Source organism: Primulina eburnea, chromosome 9 (genome assembly GCF_022965805.1).
Source record: "Primulina eburnea isolate SZY01 chromosome 9, ASM2296580v1, whole genome shotgun sequence".
NCBI classification, from domain to species: Eukaryota; Viridiplantae; Streptophyta; class Magnoliopsida; order Lamiales; family Gesneriaceae; genus Primulina; species Primulina eburnea.
In genome coordinates, this window is record NC_133109.1 from 503,477 (window position 1) to 520,353 (window position 16,877).

General features: G+C 35.6%; 3 protein-coding genes and 1 long non-coding RNA gene across 5 annotated transcripts; 3 read left to right on the forward strand and 1 right to left on the reverse strand.

Moving 5' to 3' along the window:
- Positions 1–1,767: 1,767 nt before the first annotated feature.
- On the forward strand, positions 1,768–5,455 carry LOC140840978 (exosome complex component RRP4 homolog). 2 transcript variants are annotated; one of them, XM_073208119.1, is made up of 9 exons: positions 1,768–1,844; positions 1,929–1,992; positions 2,636–2,847; positions 2,948–3,049; positions 3,124–3,169; positions 3,497–3,586; positions 3,891–3,956; positions 4,129–4,197; positions 4,760–5,455. In XM_073208119.1, exons 1-9 carry the CDS (start codon positions 1,783–1,785, stop codon positions 5,210–5,212), a joined length of 1,164 nt encoding a protein of 387 aa, XP_073064220.1. In that variant the 5' UTR covers positions 1,768–1,782; the 3' UTR covers positions 5,213–5,455. The 2 variants fall into 2 exon arrangements, with proteins under 2 accessions (XP_073064220.1, XP_073064222.1); XM_073208121.1 differs by having other exon boundaries at positions 1,929–1,971.
- Positions 5,456–5,669: 214 nt separating this feature from the next.
- On the forward strand, positions 5,670–7,142 carry LOC140840979 (uncharacterized). Its single transcript, XR_012120073.1, has 2 exons — positions 5,670–6,637; positions 6,725–7,142. It is a non-coding gene; the product is annotated as an uncharacterized lncRNA (long non-coding RNA).
- Positions 7,143–7,649: 507 nt separating this feature from the next.
- On the reverse strand, positions 7,650–9,137 carry LOC140840980 (nascent polypeptide-associated complex subunit alpha-like protein 2). Its single transcript, XM_073208122.1, has 4 exons — positions 8,961–9,137; positions 8,794–8,893; positions 8,213–8,319; positions 7,650–8,127 (listed from the first exon to the last, which is right to left on the reverse strand). Exons 1-4 carry the CDS (start codon positions 9,003–9,005, stop codon positions 7,774–7,776), a joined length of 606 nt encoding a protein of 201 aa, XP_073064223.1. The 5' UTR covers positions 9,006–9,137; the 3' UTR covers positions 7,650–7,773.
- A 3,036-nt stretch (positions 9,138–12,173) lies between these two features.
- Positions 12,174–13,761, forward strand: LOC140840981 (caffeic acid 3-O-methyltransferase-like). The gene is made up of 4 exons (XM_073208123.1): positions 12,174–12,680; positions 12,757–13,067; positions 13,209–13,273; positions 13,399–13,761. The coding sequence occupies exons 1-4, from the start codon at positions 12,217–12,219 to the stop codon at positions 13,687–13,689; spliced, it is 1,131 nt and encodes a 376-aa protein (XP_073064224.1). The 5' UTR covers positions 12,174–12,216; the 3' UTR covers positions 13,690–13,761.
- The last annotated feature ends 3,116 nt before the right edge of the window (positions 13,762–16,877 follow it).

A 16,877-nucleotide genomic window follows, 5' to 3' on the forward strand; every position in this document is an offset into this window, starting at 1 on the left:
TGTTGTACAATTTATCAAGGTTCTAAAAGGCGTGAAGCGCCCCGAAGCGCGGATGTCGAGCTCCAAGCTTTTCAAGCTTAAGCGAGATTAGCACAGGCTTAAGCGTGAAAAAGCGTTTTTTATATTCAGTATAATTGTAATTATCTCAAACCAATAATTAGATAAAATAATACATAAATATGATAAATTTTATGTCTGATGCATTAATTCTCATATTTATAAAATCATAAAATATCAAAATTAAAATCTTAATTTGTTTTTGCAACTAAAACACATTAAAAATGTTAAATATTTGTCAAATCATTATCAGACATGCTTAATCATAATTAAATAAAAAATAAACATCTAAATTATAAACCTAATTTATTATTTTAAAATAAAAAAACATACCTTCAAAATAAAAAAATTAATAGATGCGATCATTTGTAGTTAAGCACGCTTAATCAAACATCTTAATTATGCTTAATTCGGTCAAACTACAGTTTGACCGTTTTTTTCCGCTTTCTCCGAAGCGGGGCGTTTTCGCCAAGCTTCAAGCTTAAGCGAGCTTAAGCGGAGCTTAAGCGAACTTTTTAGAACACTGCAATTTATAATCCAATTGTGAATATAAAAATATATTATTAGTAAACTACCAAAAGACACCAAACTAGTGTAACAGAGAGCATTTATTTCACATATTTTTTTCATTAAAAAAATATTAAAGAATGTAAACCATAGTTTCTTGCTCCTAGATAAGCAAACATTTTAAAGAGTGTAAACCATAGTTTCTTGCTCTTAGATGAGATTTCGTTCTAAATTTGAGATATTGATATCAGAAACATTAGTTAATTATTGGTATTTACAATCCATGATTTTCTATTTTTGGTGGATCATATAAAATATTTATTAACTTTTGAAGATGATTAAGCATGTAGCATGCTTGGCATTCCGCATTCCATCATCATGCTTGTAAATAATGATTATTATTATTGTTGAACTACTTATAATTTCACATAATCATGCATGTTTTTTGGTATATATTGTAACTCAAGATATATAAATTTTAAGGATTCAGCAGCTATGATCATTTTCATAGTCGTTATTCTACTTGAAGAGTGAGTCTCATGTGAGACCATCTCACGGGTCTTAATCTGTGAGACGGGTCGACCCTACCCATATTCACAATAAAAAGTAATACTCTTAGCATAAAAATTAATACTTTTTCATTGATGACCCAAATAATAGATCCGTCTCACAAATATGACCCGTGAGACCGTCTCACACAAGTTTTTGCCCTACTTGAATATGTCGATCACACACATCTAGTAATGCTAATGCTATATATATGAAAGAGATCGATACATAGTAGTTTAGGCTATCATATGATTTAAAATACTTGAGTTGAATAGTGATTCACTAAATATAATTTGGAAAAAGGGTAAAAACCCGGTCCTAAAATAATAATAAAAACTAAGATATATAAACATTTTCAATAACAAATTATTGTTCAGATCACGGATTAGCAACATTGTAGAATAAACTGTCGCTATTTTATATTAGCGACGGTTTCAATGAAACTGTTGCTATTTTAGCGACACTTTACATGAAACTGTCGCTAATATTCAGCGACAGCTCATATATACCGTCGCTCTTAGCGACGGAAAAGCTATTACCGTTGCTAATAGCGACATTTTTACTACCCCGTCGCCGATGAAATCTGCGACGCTATATAAACCGTCGTCTTTTGCAACGGTTTAACCTTTAACCGTCGCTAATGGCGACGGTTTTGGAATAACCGTCGCTATGATTCTATTTATACCGGCATTGCGAGCATTTTCTTCAGCGATTTTCGCCTTTCTTCTCTGGTAGTAACGAAACTCTATCAATTTGTTTAGACAATTTTCGGTTTTTTTACTTTGTAGTAACATTTTTTCCATTTAATTTCGTAGGTTTGCTCGTTGGTGTGATCTTCCCGCGCATATCTTCCCGCACGTCAGGAAGCGTTTTCTTTTAGTTAATTTAATATTTAATTTTTGCGTAGTATTTTATTTATTAATTTTAGCAATTTTAGCTTAGTAGATTATTAATTTGGTTAATCATGCATGTTTTTTTACTAGATAGATTAAAAACCGTCGTGTGCTAGTTTTTTTTTTATCGGAAATTATATTTTATTCATTAAACACGTAATCATAAATGTGCAGAGCTTCGCCAGGGACGCCTCTTAAAATTCTTTTCAAATTTTGAAATTCCAATCCACAACATAACTAACATATGTTTTATTGTAGTTGTCTCATTAAATCATACAAATAAATTATCTTTAAACCCTAGAAATTTTCTTCATATCTGCCTGAAAAATGTTCTCAAATTATCTTTATTCTCAAAATTTCATTACACTTTTCATTCAAAATATTTTCACAGAAGATTTCTCCACTAAAAACTTGTTGACAATAGATTTTTAGTTTATTCTCTCCATGAAAAATAAAGTCATTTCCTCGGTTTTGAGGCTTCCGGTTTGAGAAAGTTTCTCGGGTTTCTGGGACTGGGTCGGGTAATTTCCGAAAATGTCATGTTCAAGTATAATTTTTTCTGTGGAGTAGTGTTTTGGATACCCGATGATGTCGCCGTATTCCGTTCTCATTTGCTACCCAAAATGCAGGGTTTTTACCAAGGTTTCGAATTTAAAGAATTCGACTCTTTCAACGCACAAAACACGATGAGAGGCATTCAATTTACACTGAGTAAACACCAGAATCTTAGACTCGACAGAGCTTTAGAGCAACTAGAGTCGCTATCCTCAAAACAAAATTCTGACGCCTCCGTCACAGTGGCCGACGATATTTCTGTCAATAATGAAGACGCCATTCTCAAGTATTTTCAACCGTATCTTAATCCTCTACTTTTTTCATTTACTGCAGTGAAGAGCTTTTCCTAATTTTTATCATTTTGATCTTCTTTCTGTGGAATTAAGGGGCCATGGGACAACAGAGATGGACGGACGTGTGGTGGCGACCATATGCGGAGTGGTTGAGCGCGTGAACAAGCTTGTTTATGTTAGGACTTTGAGAGCCAGGTTCATTTTTGTTTTTAACCTGAATAGTTTGATCTTGACAATTGTATATTTATCTGTGTTTCATTTTGTCGTAGGTACAAGCCTGAAATTGGTGATATCATAGTCGGCCGTGTTATTGAGGTAATTTTTTTCTCTTGTGTCGTTCTTCATCGTCAGATTATTTAAACCCAATTTTAATGAGTATTGTTGACATTTTATAAAACCTGAATAGACATTAACAATTTATATTATGTATCATATCTGGTTCCTTTATGATATGAATCTGTTGTTTTATGTGAACTCTTAATGAGATCCATCAAGTGATGCAGATTTTTTTCGTTAATCTGCTTTTTTTTAAGAGAACCCCAAACGATGGGGGACTAAAGAGACCTGTCTATAAAAATGAAGCATAAGTACACCGAGGGGGATCAAGCCTAACTGAAAAGCTTTTGTTCTTTTTGATTTAAGGTTGCACCAAAGCGCTGGAGATTGGAGATCAACTTTAGCCAGGATGCAGTGTTGATGCTCTCGTCAATGAACCTGCCAGATGGCATCCAGGTACTTTTGGTGCTTTTGGTTTAAAATATTGTGAACAATATGCGAGGAGTGCTGAAAGGATTAAGATACTGATGGTTGAGGTCGTTTTTTTTTTTGCTGCTGTGTCTTCTTTTTGCTGCATTGTTAGGAGTCAGCATACACTTCTGAATATAGTTGGCTAAACAAGATTCTTGTTGAAGTTTTCATGCGCTATCCATGTGAAATTTCTAGTGGTAATTGGTTTCAATCCGACAACTGCAGTTTGTTGGGCCTCATTCATTCTTACTTCTGTGCTCGTTTTTGATTTCATGCATTTGGGTTTCAGAGACGAAGAACTGCAGTTGATGAACTCAATATGCGCAGTGTTTTTGAAGAGAATGATGTTCTCTGTGTAAGCTCCTTGAATATTCTTGTGCACGAACCAGCCGATCTCAAATTTTTATTTTTATGTGGTTTAGTATTCTTGAAAGTTAATTCTGGCAAAACCCACTATATTTAGCAATCAAGGATGATATTTTCAGTTTGACATTATATATTGCCTCTTAAGTTTCTAACTGTTTCAGGCTGAAGTTCGTGGCTTCCAGCATGACGGCTGCCTACACCTACAAGCCAGAAGCCAGAAGTATGGAAAGGTTTGTTTATAATATTTGTTCAATATGTGAGCAGCAGTGGTGCGTTGTGTAACTATTTTCAGAAAACTATGATCTAATGGCGGTATTGATATTCCATTTGATCTAAAAAGTTGTTACAGCTATTATACCAGTGAAGAATTCCATTGATACCATAGAATGCTTGATGAATCTTTAATCCAAAAGTATCGAAGATTTCCATTGATACCATAGAATGCTTGATGAATCTTTTATCCAAAAGTATTTTAAACTTGTTCATCACATTATCTGTGAAGATTTACGTTGGTACAATGTCAGAGATTTCTTCATAAATTTTCTTATACACCTAATCGCAAAAACACGTTAGCATCACATATCTGTTTATCTTTGCAAGCATCCACCTTGATTATATTTACACAATCATGTTACGTTTGTCAAATCATCTTAATTTGCTTTTTGAAATTGGTGATCCTCGTGAAATAGTTGCAGCAAGTTCTCTGGGTAACCCATAACCTCAACTATCCTCATATCTATTCTAAAATTACTTGATTTTATGTTACTCAATTGCCTTCTCTTTTTGTTTCAGCTCAAGAGTGGTCAGTTACTTTCTGTTCCCCCTTATCTAGTGAAAAAACGTAAACAACATTTCTACCATCTAGACCAATATGGAGTTGATCTGATACTGGGTTGTAATGGATTCATTTGGGTTGGTGAACATGTCGAAGTGAGAGACGACACGATAGACGATCTATCAAACAAATCTGAAGAACAAAATAAATCTTGGAACATGATAAACGATGAAGAATCAGAAGAAACATGCACCCCACTTGAGACGAGGCAGCGCATATGCAGGACGGCAAATGCCATCCGAGTGTTGTCTACCTTAGGCTTCATGATCACAGTTGAAAATACAATGGAAGTCATTAATCTAAGCGTGGCTTTGAATGATGACATACATGAGATGCTTGGTGCGGAGTTCTATGTTGTAGTTGCTGAGAAAGAGGCTGAACGTCGAAGCTTGTTATCAAAAAAGAGATGATTATCCAGATTTTGTTGCATAAACATCTTGTTTTGGAATTCTGTAGGATTATCAAGGACTTGAGAAGAGCAGTGTGAGATGATCAATTGCTGATGTCTTGATTTGATTACCTCTTTTTTGTTTGCCTGCATCACCATGAAATGATTAATTGCTGATGTCTTATTTTGCTTTCTTTGTTCATTACTAGTTTTGACGTACTTTTCGTGGGGAAATAATGAAATTTGTGCTAGGGTTTCAAATCAAGGCTTGTTCAGTAGATAAATGGCTAATGAAGTCAATCATATGCGATTTTGTTTAGAGCCTTGTTTGTTGGCTCGGGTGTTACAAAAAGGATATATCGAGTATTGTAGATGCCATGACTTAATGCTTGGCTGTTTGTGGCCATGGGAAATTTAGTCCATCCATTAAGACAACATTATCAGAACATTTTCAGTAAATCTTAATCAGATTATTTTTGTTATCTTTTTTATATTTTATGTATTTGATATCTAATTACTTTTATATTTTATGTAATTAAGTGTAAACATTATAACACATCATGAAAATTGAGTATCAAATACATGAAATGTAGTGAATGTAAATACCAATGATCCAATCTAAATCCATATAGATTCTATGCATTAATGAAGTTTTGTTTGGCACTTGATTTTCTCCATCCTTAGATGAGTTGGTTTTCTTTCCTTGATTGCGGTGTCTTTACAAATGAAACCCCACCCGGTTCTCTGATCCCTCCCTCCTATACATATGTGGGTATTTGATGTGGCTTGATTTCTTGATCATAAATTAAAGATTTTTTTTATTGCATATTATTTATTTTTTGAAAGCCACATTTATTAATTTTATAGCATGTAAACATTTACAATATTTGGGAAATATAACGAGGGTACAAAATCTTTGAATTCAAAAGAAACCCTTTGTTGACTGCCCCAGACTTTGAAAAATTACTGGGCTTGTGTCCACCTATTCAGGAGCCACTGGAATGGAAAATCTTCTCTCCAATGCATTCACAGATGCAAATGGAGCTTGGAAGCCCATACTTGTGTACCGATAGCTTCTCTGGGGAAATTAATGACGACCCAAATACTATTCCTTTCCAATATGGAACAAATGCTTCTGATATTGACATCTTCTTGGACTCCATTTTAAATGATCCAGAGGAGCCGAGCTGTGCGCTGACTGTATAAAAATCTGGTGGGTATAGCCCTGCAGTGGACAGAAACAGCTCTTCCAGACCTGGAATCATGCATATTAAGGACACGCCAAACATCGAATCAAGTAAATGCCCATGATTCTGCTGAACATGGAATTGCTCCTAGGAGAATGCATTTGCAGATGATATTGGAAATTGGACCGGCTCAGTGCCCCCTTCGTGGAGATTCAAATGACATTAAAGTCAAAGATGAGGAAGAGTCAGCAGTGACTGAGGTGAGAACTTTTACCATACAAATGATCAAATATTAACAGTAAAGCCCATTCTAAGAATTATTTTTTTCACAATTTTGTTTTTTACAGGATGACGATTCTATGAATCTGCACACTTCGAATAAGCCAGAGGAACCAACATCAGATGAATCAAATCAAGAGAAACAGTCCAATGATTTGAGCGGAAGCGTAACTGTCAAATCCAAGAAACATGATAGAAGTCGTGAATATGTTCCTTCTGTCCGCTCCGGGATTGATCCCTATTTGTATGTGCCCAAGATAGTTGTCACCACGAGTCTCGTCCTCGCACTTGTTGGGACATTGTGGTATCTTAGATTATGAATCAAAGAGAACCGTTTTATTTTTGGGTAATATGACCAGATAAACAGTCTATAGCCTGACAAATGTTGTCTTGATTTCAGCATATATTGCATGTGGGGGAGTAAATTTTTTATTAGGACGACTGTCGTGTATAAATTAATAATGGATATGATCTGATTTTGTTCCACTCAACGTTTCTGTTGTCTTGGTTTTTACACGCGCGTATAAAAAAAAACAAGATGGGTCGAGACCTACGCGCTAGCCAACTGCGCCACCACCCCTTGTTTTAACAGTGGAGTACATATATCTAAACTATTATTCATTACTAGTTACTATACTAAAGTGACCTGTTTAACATTTCAAAAAAAAAAAAAAGTGACCTGCACCACAGAGATTTTAGTTATTTGAAAGTACTAAATCTTTATTTATTTTCTGTAAGCCTAGATCCGGTTCTTTGAATGTACTGACTTACGAGGATACTGATTAACTGAAATTGAGATCCCAGACTCGTAGAAAATAAAACGTATGAGTACATATTTTCTTGTATTGATAGGCCGAAAGACAAACATTTGGTCAGTAAGAAAATTCTTTGACATAGTAGACTTGTAATCTCAAAAGTTCGATTAGTTGACTTGGTTTATCTTAATGCATAGAGCCCCTTTTCTTGATGCAACTAAATCCAAACAAAACAGGAAAGAAGACAATTCCATCGTCCACTGAAGCAATTAATATAGTGAATAACAGTGTACCGTTGATTCCAAATCATCACCACAAAATGCATTCAACCTTGTGTGAAAATATAATAATCATGACTGAATTCAGGTTGTCAACTCCATGATGGCGCTCACAATGTCTCCATCGTGAGTCTTTAAAGCCTTCACAGCCTTGGCCTTGGAAACACCTGCTTGTGTCATCACCAAATCAATATCCCGAGCCTCGACTCCCGTCTCATCAACCTCCTCCTCTTCATCATCCGCATGCACATGGCCAGCCGTAGCAGCACCTATTCCAGACTTGGCCATCACAGAGCCCATATCTGGCATCCTGAATTGTTGGGCAGCCTGTGACTGTAACTGAGAGCTCAAATCCTCGATTTTAGCCTCCCCAAAAATGACATAGGTCTCAGAATTCGGGCTTTTGAATACATCCGGTTTTGAGATGAAAAATAACACCTGCAGTATCATTGATGTCGCGATTATACTAGCATCTGAAAATGTATATCACAAAAGGGAACAAAGAATGTAATAGGGGGATTACGTTTTTGGTTCTCTTGATTGTGACCCTGCTTACTCCAGTAACAGGTTTCATCCCTAGTTTCAGCATTGCCTTACGACTCTTCTTCTCGCTTCTGCTCTGCTTAGAACCTGTTCAATTCTCCAGCCAAAGAAACTCCACTTCAAGGACACCAGAAGCTCAAATTTTTTAACAAGCCAAAAGGTAAAAGAAATGCTGCAGAAAGTATTTCGAATGTTGCCAAGCACAAGAATTTTTTTTATACAATTATTCTCAAGAATATATACTAGATAGAGAATCGGAACCAAAAATGAAAAAGAAAACGATCTGCGATACAAAACAATAAGCAACATCCTAAATGCAGTACAAAAGAAAAAAAAACTGTAATCTATCATCCTAAATCAAACACAAATTGGCCAACAACAACGAGGATGTCCCGTGAAGTTCTCATGAAGCATAGAAAATTCGGATAACTAATCCATACAGCCCTATACTATTAATTTAGTATCACAAAACATGTAGATTTTTAGTAAACAAAGAAAACTAGATTCATGGCCAAAAGCTTTACATACAATCAGAAGAACAGGAGAAAAGAAAACACAAACCTTGGGTTCCATCTTCCTTGTCATCACCTTCATCATCAGAATCGTCAGCTTCATCTTCGTTGTCATCATCTTCCTTCACATCCTCCACCAGCGGCTCATCCTTGAAAAAAAAATAAAGAAAAATCATCCCAACTCATAAAACTCAGAAGAAAACTTGGAAAGAATACCTGCGTCTTTTTCTGGGATTCAATTTCTTCGACGGGACCCGGCATGACGCGTTTGTTCAGGAACTAGGAATACAGCCAGCCACACCACAGGAGAAGATAGCTAAAGTTAGGTACGTGGAAGAAGAAGAAGAAGAAATCAAGATTGGATCTTTACTATCCTCTAGGGGTTGTCTTTACTATCCTCTAGGGTTGATTGGTAGTTTATGGGCTTCCTTCTTGGGTTCAAACAGGCAGGCGAAGAGTCCATATAAAATGGCCTTTTACCATATACCCCTTATACAAATTTCTCCTCAAAAAATATATACAAATTTTACTTATTTGTTTACGATAAAATTTATTCAAATGCTTTAGACAACATATGACTTGAATAACTTAATAATGATATAAAAAAATATTTAGGAATAGCTTGCACGATTAGATGGGAAAATAAATTTGAAAAATTTACCACTAGATAATTTTCTTTCTAGGTGGATGGTTATTTTGTTTATACACTTAAAATTATTTAAGAAAAAAAAACAACTTGCAAGATAGTAAGTCAATTTCGACCCATCTTCATGTAAACTTCAAGTTATCCTCTGAGATGTGGCTTAACAATGAAGCAGAGAAGATGTAGATATCTCGAGTACCATATGCATTAGCAGTGATAAATTTGATGTTCGTCATGATCTGTACAAGACTGGATGTTCTACAAGTAGTGGGAGCAGTTAGTCAGTATATAGCGAATCCTGGACGAGCGCATCGGAACACGGTTAAGAGGATTTAGATATATTAAGAGTACCTCAAATGGTGTATTATGTTTTGGAGGATCGTATTTTATACTCAAGGGCTATGTCGATTCAGATTATTCAGGTGATCATGATAAGAGGAAATCTGGTACTGATTGGTTATGTGTTTACACTTGCAGGGGGATCAGTAAGCTGGGTTCCAAAATTGCAAATAATTTTGGCGTTATCAACAATGGAGGAAGAATACATAACATCTACTCAAGCTTACAAGCAGACAATATGAATTAAAAGGTTATTAGGGGAGATCGGACACAAACAAGAGAAAGTTCTTTTGTTTTGTGACAATCAAATCTCCTTGCACATCGCAATGAAATCAGCTTTTCATTCCACGACTAAACACTCGAAAAGTAGTTGAGGAAGGAAGTATGAATATGCAGAAGATCCATACAAAGGATTACACAGATGATGTTCTGGCCAATCCAGTGAACGTTAATGAGTTTAAGTGATGTAGATCTTCAGGCCTAGCGGAAACATAAGCATCAAGGAATGAGAAGATTAAAAAGATGTGTTTGACTCTCATTCAAATCTCCAAGTAAGAGAAATGTCGTTCAATCATGTGAAAGAATTTCACATAGTTAAAAAAGGTAGGGATGCACACTTATTATATTAGGCATCATATTTGAATTTATATCCATCTTCAGATGATGAAAATATGCGAAAGTTTCTTGCGTTCAGACAAGGAAGAACGCCTATATATAGGTGCATCATTCACCTCGTTTCTCATCACATTCTCAGTTTTTTCTCTCATCTCATATCATTTGAATGCTTAGTTTTATAATATTTGTGAGGTGTTTGTTCTGATGTATTAAGAGAGTATGTGTTCTCTTTTGAAAATACAGTGAGTGGTTGTAGATCATAAAATATTTATAGTTGAATTATTTTCATCTTACCCCGTGTTTTTGCTCTAAAAATTTTTAGAAGGTTTTCACGTAAATTTCGGTGTTCAATTTTATTATTTTTTTTTCATATTTATATCTGAAGATGCTGCAGGACCAACAAAGTCATATAAAGATTTAAATTATGGTAGATAAGAATAAGATGGAAATATTTAAAAAGAAAATATATTTTAGGAAAAAAAATTATCAATAAATTTATATGGTAAAAAAATTATTGTAATTTTTTAAATAAAGTTTCACAAGATGATAGATAGAATCCACACGTGCAATTCTTGGCTTAATTTAATACATTTATTTTCAAGCTGCAAATTGCATGCCTGATACGGTATGCATTTTGATAATTTGTCGTCCCCAAATAACAATTAAAAAGGAATTATTTGTTAAAAAAATGAAATGAATCAAAAGCCAACAATTTCCCAACAAATAGTTTTATTAACTAAAGAGGAATATTTGATTGGATTCGATGTTAGGATCCAAACGATTGCATGGTTAAGAAATAAATATATTTTTTAAAAAAATTAACGCGATAAAACTTAATCATGGATATATAAATAAGAGTGAGTCTCATGTGAGACCGTCTCACGGATCATAATCCGTGAGACGGGTCAACCCTACCCATATTCACAATAAAAAGTAATACTTTTAGCATAAAAAGTAATATTTTTTCATGGATGACCCAAATAAGAGATCCGTCTCACAAATACGATCCGTGAGACCGTCTCACATAAGTTTTTGCCTATAAATAATGCGTTTGATCTCAAGATCAGAAAATACATTTGAAGTAATGGAGATGTGTGTTAATGTTATTTTATTTCATCAATTAACATCGAGAAAGGTAGTAGATACAATCCAAATATTCCTTAATTCGATAAGACAAATATAATGTCCACCTATTAAAGAGTGGGATTCATGTGAGACCGTCTCACGAATATTAATCTGTGAGACGGGTCAACTCTACCCATATTCACAATAAAAAGTAATACTTTTAGCATAAAAAATAATACTTTTTCATGGATGACCCAAATAAGAGATCTGTCTCACGAATACGACCTGTGAGACCGTCTCACACAAATTTGTGCCCCTATTAAAATATTAAAATATATAGTATCATTCTTTGACTTTTTCCCTTGAAATCCATGTACTTTGTGCACCTTTCATGGTGTCAAACTAATTAAGGGCTCTCCATTTCATTATTTTATTATTATAATTGCCATTTTTATAAGATAAACTTTAATAAACCAGATAGATAAATTAATTAACGATGACTTTACACAGCAAATTGCACGCATCTCTCTCTCTAGGGCGGCGTGGATTTTAATGAATATGTGCCTTAACAAATACGTACTTTGACCATCAATTAATGATTTTTATGTGTACTATTTTATAATGTATTTTCCTCGCCATAGTACTACTGAATAATAAATAAACAAATATATAGATATATATATATATATATGTTAATTGCCAGGACAAAACGATTATATTAATGAAAAAGAGATTAATTTTTTATTTCGTATATATCATATCACAAAAATAAACTTAAAAGCAATTATTACAGGCAAAGCTACTATAAATATGTTTGTCTCTGCATATGCACACACCAACCAACACAGTACTGCTTCCTTGTTTTCAAGCCCTTTAGGAAAAATGAGTCTTAAAATGGAAGAGGAGGCTTCTTTCTTATTCGCCATGCAACTGGCCTCTGCTTCTGTGCTACCTAATGTCCTCAAAGTGGCGCTGGAGCTCGACCTCCTTGAACTCATGAAGAGTAAGGGACCCGACGCCTTTATTTCGCCCTCAGAACTCGTCGCGGAAATCCCCACTAACAATCCAGAGGCGCATAACATGGTGGACAGAATCCTCCGTCTGCTCGCAGGTTATTCTATTTTAAATTGCAAAGTGAAAACCCTGCCCGATGGCGGCATTGAGCGGCTATATTCCTTGGCTCCAGTCTGCAAGTTTTACACCAAGAATGATGATGGAGTTTCTCTAGCCCCTTTGTTGATCATGAATCAGGACAGGGTTCACTTGGAGACTTGGCAAGTATCAACTATTTATTAATCTCTACACGTTTGATATATACATGTAATTAATCATTAACAATTGTATGAGTAGGTGCCACTTGAAAGATGCAATTCTCGAGGGTGGAGTTCCTTTTGAAAAAGCATATAAAATGAATCCATTTGAGTATCAGGGCACAGATCCTAGATTTAACAAGGTTTTTAATAGTGCAATGTCCAATTCTGCCACAATTTTTATGAAAAAAATTTTAGACACGTATGAGGGATTCAAGGGTCTGGGAACTTTGGTCGATGTTGGAGGTGGAATCGGTGTTTCCCTGCGCATGATCCTATCCAAGCATCCAACTATAAAGGCTATTAATTTTGATTTGCCCCATGTTGTTCGAGACGCACCATCTTATGCAGGTACATGAAATATTTGTGTTGGCTCTTGATCATGTATTTTAAAGTGGTGCCATTGAAATATTTATGTTTGGAGGCCACCTTTTAATTTAATTAGATGGTTTATGTGAAACTTAAGTTGGCCGGTTTTTTTGTTTTGATCAGGCGTGGAGCACATGGGCGGAGACATGTTCGTTCGTGTTCCCAAAGGAGATGCCATTTTCATGAAGGTGAAATTGAATCACAATAAAAAAATATTTTATTCAATATATGTAATTAAAGAACTTATGTATTTTCATAATATTTTATTTGTCTAAGTTCTTTTTTTAACTTTTTTGTATGATTATGTCCACAGTGGATTCTTCATGACTGGAGCGATACACATTGCTTAAAAATATTGAAGAGATGCCATGAAGCACTTCCAAATAAAGGAAAAATAATTGTTGTGGAGCGTATCCTTTCAGAGACCCCAGGTGAAGGGCAAATAAACAATTTCCAAGTTGATGTGGTTATGCTAGCATATAATCCCGGTGGGAAGGAGAGGACAGAAAAGGAATTTCATGCATTGGCAAAGCAAGCAGGGTTCAAAGAATCACGAACAGTTTGTTGTGCTCTCCCACTCTCCGTCATGGAGTTTTATAAATAAATAAAATATTGGGTTGAATATCCGTTTTTTATAATAAAAATTTGGGTTTGCTCTGCCCCTTCTATCTTTTTATGATGTTGTTTACATGCAAAAAATAATGAATATTGAAGCCTTTTTAGGCATTGTACGTAGTACTCTTATGATTGATCTTACATCATATCTGTAATAATCTTAGAGACTTTCGTATTATTCAAATACTATTTTGAATTCAATACACCTATGAAACGGGTGTTTATACATCATGATAGAAAAGCCATGCTTGAATGAACCTTTTCCATGAGACATAATGCATTTTGAAGAATAGAATAATTAGCTTCACCTAATGCCAACCAATTGTTTATCTATGCAATATATTCAAACCAATATCTTTTTTCTCCTAGTAAACAAAAACAGATAAAAAAAATTGTGGTTAATTTCCATGTGCATAATTTGATAACTTAAAATATATATGATTCAAGTTATTATAATAGCATAAATGCTACCATAATCAGTATGTGTATCTTGCTACTTTACACATATTATCTAAGTTGGGAATTTGAACACTTACCCCTATATGTGTGAAGGCGAACGAAGCGGTTGCCTCAGTGACCCCTTGAAGTCGAGTCCCTAGCAACATATAAACTAGAGAATTATGAATTTTTGATTGGCAAAGTAATTTGGTACATATTATTACATGCAATCAACACGGTAAATTTTATATTTGACCATTCTATAGTTTCAAAATTATTGTAGAAAATTTTTATTAAATGATTTCATATATTTGAAATAATTCTAATTAAATCTTTAAATTTATTTGAGTTTGCAAGTATTTTGAATTTATGGTTGTAAAAATGTGAATATGATTCCGAAAATTACTATTTTTTAAATTATAATTTTTTAAGAGAAAAATTATAATTTTAAACATGAAATTTATGATATTCATTTAGTTGCGAAATAAAAGGGGAACCGATTGGTAGGAACATATGATATGTCCCACGAATGGGTGATATTTGTAATGACCTAAAACTTAAAAATTTCAAGCCTTCTCTCTCAAATTGCCAAGTTTTTGAATTGTATGTGTCATAGGGTGGACGTCGTTACTTTGGGTGTTTGTACGAATTTGAATCGATTTTATGGCATACTAGGATGGGCTCGGGGTGTCGGTTCATGGTCCGTACAATCGAGTTTAGAATAGTAAGCATTCATGTATTGAATTTTCGTGGGTTTGCAAGTCGCGCATGTACACGGACCCTGGCACGGGGTCCGTGCCTTCGTTTTCTTCTTGGTGTCATTCTTGTGAGCTGACACGGACCCCCACACGGACTAGGGTACGGGGTCCGTGCCTTTGTTTTCTTTCACGGTGTCAATTTTGCGACCTTACACGGACCCCTACACGGACCTAGGTACGGGGTCCGTGTACTTCATGACTTAGGGAAAAATTGATTGTTTTCTTGGGAGTTTCATGTCTGGGTTTAGCACGTTGATTTAAATGAGGTCAAGTCACGAGTGTTTTAGAGTGTTTTAAGTTATTTATGGAATTAGCTGGTGAGCATGTGTACCTACGTCTAAGTTATGCAAGTTAAGTATGCAAATTCATGTTAGCATGTGCAGCAGCGGCCCCAAGTGATATCCAACGAATCCCTCAACGCCAAGTAAGTATGTTGACGTGCAGGAAAATATTTTCAAGTTTTTGAGGTATGCTAAATATCTTGTGACCAATTTATGTATGAGGTTGGAAAGCGTTAAATCATGAACTGGGACCAACCCACCCCGTTAAATTATGAACGAGTTTAGAGGATGTTTATGAGGAGACTGAAGGTGGGGACCAAGGAGCGGGCTTGGACTGAGCGGGAGGCTAAACCCGATGACCGCCATGTTTTATGTTTTATGAAAACATTCAATACTTTTGTCAAACTTTAAATTTCAATTTTTTTTTGTTACAACAATTTTTGAGACGTACATTTTATTTCTTTTATCGAATTTTGATTGTTCACGTTTTAATTAAGAAATTTTAAATTTTTTCGCAAATTTTGAGTAGTAAAAGTACGGTACGTTACAGTTGGTATCAGAACGGTATTCTTGTAAAAGGTTATGCCTACTGCCAGTTGCAAGAAGCTCACGAAGTCACTCCTCAAGTCTGTAAGTTTTAAAATTTTAATTATGTTATGTAGTAAGTTTTGAGTCATGATTTCAGCATGAGTCTATTAAAATTCAATTACGTGCATCTTATGATATTGATACTATCAAATTAAGTTCATCGAGGTAATCTTTGCTTTTATGGAAATGACCGAGGCAGATAGGGTCAGGTGTGCCACGTTCCTTCTGACAGGGGACGCCGGACTATGATGGGAGAGTGCGTCAGTGGCAGTCAACTTGCAAGTGTTGCCTTAGAATGGTTTCAATGAGGTTTTCTACTCTAAGTACTTCACTAAAGAAGTACGTTCCCGTCTGACCAGGGAGTTCATGTCGCTGCAGCAGGGAGACAATAGCGTGGCAGACTTTGTCAGGAAGTTTGAGAGGGGGTGTCACTTTGTACCCCTGATAGCTAATGATGCCCAGAGTAAGCTGAGGCATTTCATGGATGGATTGCTGCCGATCTTGCGCCGTGATGTCCGAGTTGCTGGTCCTACTACTTATGCAGTCGCCGTATCTAGAGCATTGGCGGCTGAGCAGGATCAGAGGGATATCGAGTTGGACAGGCAGGGCAAGAGGCCCTATCAGGCACCACCGCAACACCATCAGCAACAACATCAGATACCCCAGTTTAAGAAACCCTATCAGGGGCCGCCGGGGAAGAAGCCTTATCAGGACTGCCAAGAGGCAAGGGTCCGATTCAGTAGCAGGGGGCGCCTCAGAAGCTCGGAAATTTCCCAGTGTGCCCTAAGTGCAACCGCCAGCATCCGAGGCAGTGCTTATATGGGTCAAACAAGTGTTTTAAATGTGGAACTACTGACCACATGCTGAAAGAGTGCCTACAATGGAAGCAGCCAACTCAGGGCAGAGTGTTCGTCATGCATGCACAAGAGGCGAACCCAGACACGACTTTACTGACCGGTAAACTTTTCTACCTAAGCCCAGTATAATTTTTCCTTGCATGTGGAATTTTATTTGAGATTATTAATGTGCTAGCGATATTTTGAGTAACTTGGAGTATTGATATCTTCTATGCTTAAGGTTAATGTTAGTAATTTGTGATATAAGTTTAAGTT

Bases quoted from the DNA above. Each gene is read 5' to 3' on its own strand.
- LOC140840978 (XM_073208119.1), top strand. From the start codon at position 1,783: ATGATTCTATTTATACCGGCATTGCGAGCATTTTCTTCAGCGATTTTC. The intron at 3,170-3,496 runs GTAATTTTTTTC...TTTTGATTTAAG, and splicing joins TAGTCGGCCGTGTTATTGAG to GTTGCACCAAAGCGCTGGAG. The intron at 3,587-3,890 runs GTACTTTTGGTG...TTTGGGTTTCAG, and splicing joins ACCTGCCAGATGGCATCCAG to AGACGAAGAACTGCAGTTGA.
- LOC140840980 (XM_073208122.1), bottom strand. From the start codon at position 9,005: ATGCCGGGTCCCGTCGAAGAAATTGAATCCCAGAAAAAGACGCAG. The intron at 8,894-8,960 runs GTATTCTTTCCA...TTTTTTTTCAAG, and splicing joins AATCCCAGAAAAAGACGCAG to GATGAGCCGCTGGTGGAGGA. The intron at 8,128-8,212 runs GTAATCCCCCTA...ATGATACTGCAG, and splicing joins CAATCAAGAGAACCAAAAAC to GTGTTATTTTTCATCTCAAA.
- LOC140840981 (XM_073208123.1), top strand. From the start codon at position 12,217: ATGTTTGTCTCTGCATATGCACACACCAACCAACACAGTACTGCTTCC. The intron at 12,681-12,756 runs GCAAGTATCAAC...TTGTATGAGTAG, and splicing joins AGGGTTCACTTGGAGACTTG to GTGCCACTTGAAAGATGCAA. The intron at 13,068-13,208 runs GTACATGAAATA...TGTTTTGATCAG, and splicing joins AGACGCACCATCTTATGCAG to GCGTGGAGCACATGGGCGGA.